At 32.4% G+C, this 12,929-nt stretch overlaps 1 protein-coding gene across 3 annotated transcripts in view; it reads left to right on the top strand.

Moving 5' to 3' along the window:
• Nucleotides 1–10,101, top strand: part of LOC143193313 (potassium channel subfamily K member 18) — a 133,406-nt gene extending 123,305 nt beyond the window's left edge. For all 3 annotated transcript variants that reach the window (XM_076399461.1, XM_076399463.1, XM_076399462.1), the window contains one exon: nt 9,845–10,101. In XM_076399461.1, coding sequence (XP_076255576.1) covers nt 9,845–9,910 — 66 coding nt within the window. In that variant the 3' untranslated portion in view covers nt 9,911–10,101. The remainder of the gene's footprint in view (nt 1–9,844) is intronic.
• Nucleotides 10,102–12,929: the final 2,828 nt, after the last annotated feature.

Raw genomic sequence — 12,929 nt, 5'->3', positions numbered from 1 at the left:
TTCTCTGTGCTTCATTTACGATCTTTTTCTCATATATTGTCTAACGCGGTTACAAAATGAAACTCAAAACTATCAATGTTAAGTTCAGTAGCAATGGCGTTAGAATATATAAGTTGGCCTATAACAATATTTTTAAAAAATTCATCAGTTTGCTGGCCAGGGCAAAAATCTTTAAGATTGAAATTCGAAATTTCGCTTTATAAATTCTCGTCGGGCGTGCGCTGTATTCCTCTTTTTTTTTCTTCTTTTTTCATTATTCATACTTGTTGGACAAAGTCATACATTGCCATGTAGTCTGAAACATCTGTTTTCAAAGTTTCATATGATTTCATTTAAGTATTACACGTCGCGAGTAGCGTTTCAGAGTGTTATTTAGCGGATTTCGTCAAACACTACTGCTTGTTATTCTTAAAGTTGCCACAAGGGAAGAGCACAAGTTGCATTTTCTCTATTTTATATTAACCTTCATAATGTAGATTTGCAATAGACTGAAATATATATTAGGTTTAAGGTTATAGTATCCTAGAACTAAAAATATTGCGGTTGTGATTCTATTCTTCTAGAGAAGCTGCTATGGAACTTATCATCGTGAATTTGAAGGCTTGTGTAGGTTTTTGTAAATACAGAATCAATGGATCGAGGACCCCTTAAAAGAATGCGAATTTATAAGTGGTATTTAAAGGTCTCATTATTCTCCAGACTATTAGAACGTAGATCCTCCTGTGACAATCTACGATTAGTAGTTCGTATCCTGTTGTTGATGGTACAGGATTGGCCATGCGCTGTTCTTCTCTTAGTTTGGGCTCTTAATGTTTTTGTCCATTTCGGCTAGTGTAGTGTGAGTGTCGACAACGCCACGTTCGACGAGTTTCTCATATATTCTTTTCTACTAATAACATGCACCTCGATTTTATTCTATTTTAGATAACTTATCCATAGACAACTTTGATCATATCTGAATCATTAATATAGCGTTCTTATTATTATTGACTTGATTTCGATAAAAATTAATCATTCCTGTTTTTTAAACTTGCCTGGAAACAAAAATAATGGTATTTATTTATTTATTATATTTTATATATATTTTGCCCGTTGAAGATTGGAAGATGGATAGGGACATAGGTAAGGGTTTACCGAAAACTCTGGTTAATTTTATTGAATTGTCTTTTCTGAATATTTTTTCTCTTATAAATTGTTTGAAAATATATAGTAGGACGCTGTTTTTTGTTTATTTTTTGCCTTTTGAGGTTCTGTTCACTCTTTTCCTTCACCAAAACAAGAAACACCTAATTATTACTTTTCTTATGACAGGATCCGGTTCAGAATGGTGTACTTAATTAATTGTATTAAAAAAGTTACTATGTATACATAACAAATAACAACAAATAATCTCTTAATTTCTTTGGTGTTCCACTACATGCTCCTTGTTACTGAATAGTTTACATACAAACACATGTTTAATTTAAATATTAAAACCTGACAGTTTACTTTAATTTACGTTTTGACAGACGAAACACCTATTACTTAAATAACAGATAATAATTGAATATTTATTAAACGATGCTTTTCCACATCTGGGTCTATAGCCCTCCACCTAGAAATGCAATGTACAAACCCTTTTCGGCTTACATAAGACCTTACAAGGATTCCCTTCAGTTTGTAATTGTTTAGTTTTGAAATCCATTTATGTTAAAAATTTAACAACTAAAATTAATAGATACAAAAATATTTCAAAATTCCAAAGCGCAAAAAAAATATTGTCACCAAAAATTGAAAGCAGGTAGGACAAAAAAAGTAACAGATTTGTTAAATTAAGTTGTCCAGCTAGTATTAAATGGTTTCTCGCTGATGTTGCGTGAGTTTAAAGGATTGGATTTTGCGGGCGACAGAGACCATGGTGTAGGACTAGGATAGCTATATTTTGTTTCATTATCGCGAATGATGATAGGGTAGAGCTGTAAACAACTGGTTAAAATGTTGCAAGGTGCAAAAGGAGGACCCAACACTGAGCATATTCATAAAGCTTTTCACGAATGGGATGCCTAATTCGATGTGATTGTTCATAATCCATGGAATATATAATCCATTGGATAATCCAAGGAACACCTGGAGTTGTTCCAGCTGTCTTTTACTCGATTTAACCTGCAGTCACTAGAACTTGTACCACACGATCGCCTGCTTGAGTTAAGCTTGGTGTTGTTTTGATAGTATCGTGATAATATCATGTGATGAAATACGCGGTATCGTCAGCGTAAAATTCTGTGTTCGATTTCTTCGGAATCGCCCATGTTCACATTGAATAGGGCCTAGTGTAGTGGAGGTGGAGAGTGGCTAGAGGAGAACTCCGCGGAGACCACTTTTTATTTTGAAGGACGTATCTTCCAAATATACAGGAGTATATCAATGATATTAGGTCATTTGGTAAACCTAGTTTTTTAGCTTTAAAGATTGTACCACTATGCCAAACTTGATCGAAAGCTTTGCGCTCCGAAGAGCCTGGTGAATGGTGGATGTGACGCGCGGAACCCGAATTGTTCGTCCGCAATTATATTTTTGAGTTTGGAGAGAAAGCTGTTCGGCCTAGCCTGTAATCGGATGGATCCGATTTTACCTTTTTCTTGTTGATAACTGCGCTGTGCTCATGTTTTCACTCCTTAGGGTAGGGATTAAACTATATGGAATTTATTATATTTAATCTGGGGTAGAGGCTTTTTTCAATGAAAGATGAAAGAAATTTGATGAAGAGCTGCAGATCCTCGGAGAGATAAGTAAATCGATCAGTTGTGCCGCTTTTTATATCTTCGGTTCTCTAAGGATTTTGTTACCATGGTCCCAAAATCACTCATTTAAGATGCCCATCTAAGTATAATTTTTCTATAATTCCACTAAAATTAAATGGCTTTAAAGCAAATTAAAACTTTGTGTTCTTTTTCTTTCAAAATCATAACTTATGTATATTTCTATGTTATGATCTATTATACATAATAGTCAATTAGTCGTCTTTGTAGAATATATGAATGAAAAACTTTCCCGAAAGAAAATGACACTTAATAAAATTAATAGAATTTGCGATAAAGTCTACTTAAAAAATCGCCCTTTATTGCACTAAAGTTATAACACGACGTTGACGTTACGACGCCTAACGGTGATAATTCTACTTTCTTGGAACTAAAGCCTATTTTCGAGTTTATCATGATGGCGATTAAAGCGAAGCCTTAACGCTGCCATTTAGATAGTTCCTATGATTAAACGACAGCCTGAATTGGTGGAAGGGTCGTTTTATTTGATGGTGGTTGAATAGCACTGAATCAACGAAAGTCAACCGAGTAACGTTGATTAGAATGTTCGAATAGTTGTGGAAGTGTAAACATGAATAAACTGGTTATGACTAGAATGTTTTAAAGCATTCCTTATTTATATGTTATGTTATGTTACAAAAATTTTCTTTTGAAAAGGAACTTTAAGAAATATATATGATTAGTTTGTTATATAAGCCATAGTATATTTTATAATATTTTTTTAGAAAATAGTGTTTTAAAAATAAATGTGATTTTCAAGACTAAACATTCTTTTGTTTTAAATTTCATGAATTGAAAAACAAATTAGTTTTGAAAGATGCATTTAGATGATTAATAAAATAAAACTTGTAATTGTAAAGTATAGTAAATTTAGTATAAGTTAAAATAATAATAAAGAGAACGGTTATTTATTGCGTATTTAGCTATTTTACTTCCAAATTTTAGTGCGGATTTATATTGATATAATGGAATTCATTTTAATATATGTTTTATGTTCTGTGTGTTGTCAATAAGATTTTTGTGTGTGTAATGTGTTGTTTATGAGTGTCCTGGGTATTTAGTATGATTGAGATATTCGTCTATTAATATATAGGTATGAGATATAATTTATAATGTCAAATATATCTGTTGTTTATGAAATCTGTTGTTTGGATGAGAAAAAATATATTAAACAATATTATTATTTTCTGAAATAACCTAATACAATAGCAGAATGATGAAAAAATAATCTTATATATTGATGCATATATAATTAGATATACATTAACTTGTGTTTATTTACATTTATTATTGAGCTTACTGCTCAGGGTGGGCGTCGAACAAGGCATATGAATTAGATCAATAACACGATCGAATGTTATGGCCTTAACCAACCCTTGGCTGTTAAAATTATTATGGGGATTAATTCGTGTCAGATTTCATACTACTATGTGTAAACCGTTAGTAACACATACGTAAATCATGGTTAATAAAGCTTTTCAAATTCAGAATTCTTACGCGCAACGATTTTGGTAGTCAGCCTTTGACTTGACGGATTACTTGTAAAACCACCACTGCTAAAGTATATAAATCACTAACTTTATCAAACAAACATAGAATTTCTTATTAAGGGCATGTAGATCAATTAGAATGAAACAAGCATTATGTGGAATATTAACGAAATAATTTCAAAGGTCGCATTTGTGTATGGAATATAACATTGAAAGGTTTTATTTAATTACCCATAGATCAGCATAGATCTGCTTGAAATACAGTGCCCGCGGAAAATTTTACAATTTGAAGATTGGAATAGGTTTTCTTACATTTATATACATATACTTATACACGGCGGGTATCGACAGCTCACATGAAAATTCACCACACTGATTGGCAGTTAAGGCATTACGCATGCTCCGATTTCCGCTATTCATAGTTGCCGTCTCAGTGCGAAATATCCTGCTGTCACGCAAAACTGTTTACGAGAGTAATGGTATTAATTTTTAGGGTAATTTTAAGTTTATGCGATTCTTCATTTGGTTTATTGAGATATTTATATACAATGTATTTGAGAAAATGATTAATAGACAGTATGAGCATACGTGTGTAAAATTGGAATAATATAAAGTATATATTAAGAAAGAATTGATTTATATATAAAGTAGCATATGTAAATTAATTATACAATCTATCTATTTAGAAAAACAACCACAGAAGCCTCTTACCAGCTAGCTAAGAACATAAAACATAACAGGCTAAAAATAATTTAGGACTTTTCGTGTATGTCTATATTAGATATTATACGTGTTATCTATTGATTGAATAATATTGTGGCTGATATATGTGTGTTTAATCTATAGACGAAATATTGTTAATTCCTAAAATTATTTAATATTATAGAAAAAAATATATACTATATATGAATTTTGTAATAATTCATTGTAATCAAAACTAATACTTTTACATCTGCTTCTTATACAAAAATATTTTTTATTGTTCCTTTTTTCTGTTTTTTTTCTGCTATTCAGTTCCCAACATTTTGTTAGGTCATGATTGATTTATTTCATCTCAACTAAGACCTGATCCTGTCTAAACATAATTCCGTCATTAAGCACAAAAGTTTTGTTATGACTACTGTAGTATAGTATTGCCATATAGTATTGTATTGCCATTCTCTCTCTTCTCTTTGATCATTAACACATTCAGTATATTATCTTAAATATCTTAATTATTTTTTTATTTTCTTACCAAATTTTTCAAGTAAATGAACAAGATGTAATGTATAGTTGGTTCGTTTTGCGCATATGCAATAAAATAAACTAAATAACTTTACAATTTAGTTTGGTTGTTTATGACATTTCGTTGTTTACAGGCGCCGTAAAATATAAAATGTACCTAATTGTATGATAGACGTTTTCGCTGAGAAGCAATATTAGCCGACGATCTTTTCTTTGTAAAACGCCATCACAATGAAATTACACTTATCTACATCTTACGACATTTAACGGAATTAGCTGATAATTTTTCCTCAGTCTCAAGAGATGAGAACCATAGTATCTCCCAACCCTTCTCTAGTTTTACTGGATCCACATCCAATACTACAACCCTTTCTAATGTGGACTCCATCAATCTCTCATTATCTTATGCAGAATAATCGTCTGCCCTCCATCGCCACCGTCCCTCTACTGCTGGATTTGACAACATTATGATAAAGAATCTTCCTTCTCAAGTCTTCTCCCACCTTCTGAATATTTATAATGACCTTTGGTTGGTGGTTCCTTTCCATACTCCTGGTCCTACCCTATCCTAATCCCAAAATGGAAAAAGTGCAAACCCCGGACATCTCCCTCAAGCTACCGTCCCATTTCCCTCACTGACCATTTATGTAAGCTATTCGAGCGTATGATTCTCAACCGCCTATCTTAGTTTCTGGAAATCCACAACATCAACAATATCAACAATCTACACTTCTTCGGACTCATGGGTAATATCCTGAGGCTTGTCAGGAATTTTCTAAGCAACATGCCTTTCCGAGCCTGTTCAGGAGGTTTTCTCTCCGCCACCTACCCGCTCTCCACTGGAGTTCCTCAAAGTTCAGTTTTAAGTCCTACTTAATTTATACTACCGATTTTTTGCGGACGATATACTTATTTATTGCTCTTGTAAGTCTCCAAATTCTGAAGAACATCTCATTCAAGGAGCATTATATCGTCTTTTTTCCTGGTTTTCTTCCACTGGATTCCGAGATAAGGATAGACTTTCAAAGTCCTCCGTAATCCACTTCTGCCAGAGGCGTAACTGTACCTGCATCCATTCCTTCTCTGTTAATGAAATACCAATCCGAACTGTTGATCGTATAAGGTTCCTGAGACTCAGTTTCGATCGCCAGTCCTGGAAGCTTCACATCAACAAACTTATAACTTGCTGTTCTAGAGATATGCAAATACTGCGTTGGCTATTTAACCGGCACACAGGTGCAGACCAGGAAACCATACTTAAAATATATTCCTCCATAATCCTTCCTAAGCTGTACTATCGCTCCCTACTCTTCGCCGCTGCTGCTCAGACATACCTCAAATCGCTAGATGCCATTCAAAATAATGCACTTAGAATATCACTGGGTGCCTTTCGATCCTCCCCTGAAATTAATTTGTTCGGATTTAAATCCACCCCGCCTCTTACTTATCGTAGTTATTTAATTCCTCTGAAGTTCGCTGTGACATCGCTTGCTCTCCCATCTTCCTTAAGTCTGATTTCCACTTGGAGTCATCCACCCATCCTGGATCGTCTTATCCCTAACTATTCGTCTCGTATCTCTCGTATGATTGCTGATCTTCTTTTCAGGGCTGGAATTGGCTTGTTGGACTGGCGTCCTTTCCTTCTTCATTACCCCAATTTTCTCCCTTAGACCTTCACTATCGCCGTAATAAACATATATTTATGTCAATTTTATAAAAGAGAACATTGTCCTTACCTTATTCGGTTCAAGTTCTGTTAACTTCTCCACCCTTACCCTGGCCGTAAGCACATATATACCGATGGCTCCAAATCTCTCAGCTGGCTTGGCAACAGGGTTCTGTATTGATCGCTGAACCCTTCGCGATATTAAAAGCTTTATTCTACATCACAACATAAATCTTCAAAGAATGGCTAATCCTGACCGACTCCCGAAATGCTCTCGATTTTTTCCTGGAATAGAAGGTTAATACTCTCCTGGTCACCGACTCGTTCTCAATTATCCGTACTGTGTTTCTGAATGGGATCAGGAAAAACCTACTGTGAATCGCTTCTCATGTTGGTATACCGGGAAAAGAGCGCGCGGATAGTGCGGCTAAATGGGCAGCCTCCTCGCCCCACCCCATCACGGATGTTTGTTTCCATTCTGACCTAAGCTTACTCGTTTCTTGTTCCACAAAATACGAGGTACAACGTCCCAGTTCAGGAGATCAACCACAACAGACTCTTTCAGGTTAATGCTGATCTTTTCTCTTCTCTTCGCGTTTCTTCCCTTTGTCACCATGCTGTAGCTTTGAATGGACTGAGATTGGGCCACTGTAGTTTCTCACACGGTCACTTGATGATTCGAAACCGCCTGCTCACTGTGAGTTTTGCCACCGTGCCACTATTTCGGTCTAGCATATACTGAACGCAGTCGTTCGGTGAGCCGTGGACAGTTCCACGGGTCACCCAAATTAATTATTAAATTAAAAATGCCTTAACAATATATAGACAAACTCATCGGATTTCTATGAGAAATCGATTTCTCCATAGATCTAACCGATACTAAGTTAAGTGCTACTGACCAAATAACCATTACCACTTCGATATGGGCGCTGATGTGTGCTGTCTGGATAGAACCTTTATTTCGTTATGGTTGTGTTTGTAGTCCTGTATTTGTATTAATTTTTAAATTGTATATACACTATTTATACTTTTAGCCGCCCTGTCTGTGTTATTAGTTTTATTTATTTATTAATTTATTAATTCATATATACACTTTATATCTGCCCCGTCGCCTTTATATCAACACCGTACTATTGCATAGTCGCGAAATGTCTGTCAAAATCTGTCAAAGCGACAAAAAAGATTAATGGAATTAGAGCTTGAAAAACTATACTATACTAAATAAATTCAAACTGGTATCAATAAATACTTATTATGTTGGTTTAATTTGTTAATATGTATTTTCTTCCCTAACAACTTAAAATAATACAAATAAAAAATCTTGAAAACAATAATGAAACGCTATATTTAATTATTTATGTAATTATTATTATTTTTTATTGTTAATTAATTAGTTATATTTAACTATTTTATTATTATCATGTACTATTGATGTATTTCCTTTTGCCTTTGGTTTGCTTCGCACTATCAATATGCTCTAAATGCACCTTTGTATCTGGATTCTTCTCTAATATCTTTATTTTTAATCTAGTAGCATATACTATATGCTTTGGATACTCCAGACATGTACAATATTATCTACAACAGCATCAGGTCCCATTCCCTACATATTTTAATCAAATGCATAGGCTTACACATCATATGTATTAATAACTACTAGGAACGATTCTATTAATATTGATATATACAAATTTATCATATCCTACCGAACAGTGTTAGATAACTAATTACATTTTACGTTATCTGCCTTTATGCGAAATTTGAAATTTATGATACTCTAGTCATTTTGCTTATATTGTAACATCTAGAAAATAATATTAAGTTTTTATTCATATTATAATTTTTAAACATATTTGAATTTTAATTACGTTTTTCAATAAATTTTGCCCTAGTAAAATACAATACACTAAATGGGAATTACTGGGCTTAATATATATTCATTATCTTAATTTGTCATCTCAGATTCACTATAATTTGTTCGTTTCTTTGATTACCAATAAAATACTAGTAGCTTGTTACTTTTTTTCTAAATTTCATAAAAATTTCACAACCATATATAAAAATCAACAAGTAAATCAAAACATAATCCTAGAATCGGTAATAATGAACATAATCGGGTATAGAATATCGTCATGCTTAATACCAATCATACATTACACCTTGTTTGTTTCGCTATAGTCTGATAGTTAGAAATAAAAGAAATTGGGAGCATGCGCCTGGATCAAATCGCCGACCATTGTCTGATTCGAAGCGTTGCAGCGTTGTTTTTGTACTTCATTTTCCACAAAAAATGGGTGAATCCTGACGCATTTCCACTAACGAACACGCATTTTGGTTATAAGTCTTGTTATTTTATTGTTACGGCGATTTGGTATCAATTACTGAATAATAAATAATATGTTAAACAGATTTCGTGAAAATAACTTAACCAGCAACATCAATCCATGTCCTTTGAAAATCTCTACATGTGATTCTATCATGTTATATTCTAAGATTTATAGTAATTATTACTATATATAATACATGTTAAATTTCTTGTTACATGTTAAATCAAGATTAATTATTGATTAAATGTTGCTTTAACAAATAATTCAATTAATTTTACTTGAACATATAAATATTTTCTCACCCTTAATAAAATATTTTAATATTTCTGTTCGTTACAGGAGGAAGTCATAAATAAAATCAGGAATAGCATCCGAACCGTAAAGTACATCTTCCGCTGCAGATGACGAAAAGGAACAGAAGACTTTTCATCAGTAAGCCTAGAAGATAAAGCTGCCGCTTGTGAAGAGACTGACAATTTTGTTTATTTTCGTTTTCCTAAACTTCTACCTAGACCTTTATGTATGTTATATATAATTATTATAATGTATTGTATCGGAAATTATTAGATGGAACAAATAAAGTTTTCAGTCCTTAATATCGTACAGAAATTTTATTTTACATTTTTATGAAATGAATAAAATGTATGACATAATATAGAGCAAAGGAATAATTTCAACTATAAAATGACTTTTCCGTTATAGGATCGGCTAAAAATGCAACCCGTAGAGTTGGGACGTAATTTTCTGGCAGAATGTAAATCTCCTTATCAAAACTATATTTTCGCTTGGTAGAAAATTCCTAATAGACTTAGTTTAACCTCGCACTTTGCCATTTTGCTGCTTTACGCGGTCTCAGCGAGAAAATTATTTATATCGATTTTTATGAAACTTTTATTTACAGAAAACTTATATGATATTCTAAGTTATATTAACAGTTATATTTTAAAAATACATTTTGTAGGTTATTTAAAAAATATATTTTTAATTAATAAATAAAAATAATAATTAATAAATATAAATAAATAATTTTAAATTATTACTGAATTAATTAATTAATTATAGAATTATTACTATCGGACTAAATTTAAACCCAGGGTTAAAACAAAAATTATATTAGTAAACACAACCATAAAACAATGTAACATCTTAAAAGAATATAAATAAAGTTTAAAATATATTATACTACAGGAGCTTAAAAAATGAGTGATACAATATATAAGTGGTCAAGAAACAGTTCTGCAAACGAAATGAAAAAGTACTTTAGCAAACAGTTTTCACAGAAAAGTGTGAAATTAAAAATATACATGAAATATAACAGGAATTGGTAATTTTCATGTTAAATACTTTTAATGTCACTTAATAATGAAATATAATGGCTCTGACAGTTAATATTACTGGCAGATGATAGATCCAGTAATTATTTGTAGTGATCAATAATATCAATTACACACAAGGACAAAGATAAGTAAATACAACACAACAAGCAACAGAAGTAAATAGTAATAACAAAATAATAATGTCAATCTTAGAAAGTGACAGTCAGTAACTCTGACAGGATAACCATGATGGTTGACAATATTAGTCAATAATAGCCAATAACAATAACAAAATAACCATAATGAACAATCATAGTCAATACAATTGAGAGCAATCATAAACTTGTTAGGATCTCCTAGGAAGTATAACACGTGCCACGGTATGAAGGGAAAGTAACATGTGACCTACTAGCTTCTACCAAAGCATTAACAGTAATGGGCGTGCAATGAGATCAAAGGAAGCCAAAGCGTGAGATTCTGCTACTATGATTTGCTAGGGTAATAACAAATAAACCAAACACAAGGTTGTGCACTCTCTTCTGCTAATTCCAACTATGACGAATGAGTAATGTGCGGAAGGGACATAATCAATAGCGCTAGATACACCGTCCCCAAGGATCGACAGGAACCACCTTCAGAGGCGATTATCTATGCATACAATTAACAATAATCCATAACTATAATATACTACTCATACGCACTTTGGCATATGTTTCTGGTTCATAAAATAGATATAATTGATACTTTATGGTGGCAATCAAAAAACGGTATTACCTTTTACTATGAATTATGGGTTAGTTACGAATAAATAATAAAATATTTTTAAAAAATTGAATCGTTTTCAAAAAGTAAATAAGGAATTCACTAAAAAGTAAAAAATAATGAAACTTAGATTTTTAACACAGAAAAACCGTTTTAAATAAAATATGTACACAATAGTCGCTGCAATAACTAAATAAAAATAAACAAAAATACTTTATATTTTACTCTATGCACACAATTTAGCTTAATACCTACCTAAACCTATTTATCAATATACAATATTATTTTATCACTATTATTTTATTCTACCAACTGATCGGAAGTTTCGGAACGAGCAACAAATTAGTTTTGTTTTGTTCGTAATATAATTTTGTGTATATATCACAAAATTATATTATTATTTTCGTATTGTTTGGGTTCGGAACCAACTATTTAGTATTAGACATTTACTCTCTAAATTATGCAGTTATTTTATTAAGTATTGTAATGGGTAGGCCAAGTAAAGCTGAAGCCCTTATGAGGGAAAATTGGAATAAAGAAACAATGATTGAAAATAAGGAACGATTCAGGCGCCGGGTTCCAACAGTCGCAACAGTCGGCTGGCAAGGTTATGGCGTCTGTATTTTGGGATGCGCATGGAATAAGTTTTATTGACTACCTTGAGAAAGGAAGGACCATCAACAGCGATTATTATATAGCATTAATGGACATTATATAACATTAAGAAATCGCCGAAAAATGACCACATTTGAAGAAAAAGAAAGACAATGCACCTTGTCACAAGTCAGTGAAAACTATGGAAAAAATCCATGAATTGGGCTTCGAATTGCTTGCTTATTCACCGTATTCTCCAGATCTGGCCCCCGACGACTATTTCCTCTTCTCAGATCTCAAAAGAATGCTCGTTCAATGAAAAGTTGGAGGGTCGCTATAATCAGTGTATCACCCTTGAAGGGAATTATGTGTTTTACTATGGTAGGTCAGGGATTTTTCAATTAACCTGTTAATAATTTTTATGCAATAATCTCATTGAATTATTATTGTTGCTCATTAAAAAAGTATTGATAACCAGGATGTAATTGCCATACCAAATAAATAAACTCTTTTAAGATAACAGTGAGTTTAGAATATAATAACAATTATCTATATAAATTAGAGTAAACAATAATGGCTAAAAGTTTTTATTGTTCTCATATACTGTTAATTTCAAAATTTCTGAACTGATGTTCTGAACACTGTCCGATCTTTATGTTTGTTAGCGTTCCTCACAATTTCTATTCTAGTATATAATTTTATTACGTATTTTATCCTTGTTTTAGTTGCCTACTTCAAGTTTAGAATAAGTT

The sequence above is a fragment of the Rhynchophorus ferrugineus genome, unplaced genomic scaffold, assembly GCF_030347505.1.
Source record: "Rhynchophorus ferrugineus isolate W39M unplaced genomic scaffold, kcgeb_rfMv2 rfM3, whole genome shotgun sequence".
Lineage (NCBI taxonomy): Eukaryota > Metazoa > Arthropoda > Insecta > Coleoptera > Curculionidae > Rhynchophorus > Rhynchophorus ferrugineus.
Note: the sequence above shows the minus strand (reverse complement) of the source record. Positions and strands in the feature narration are given on the sequence as shown.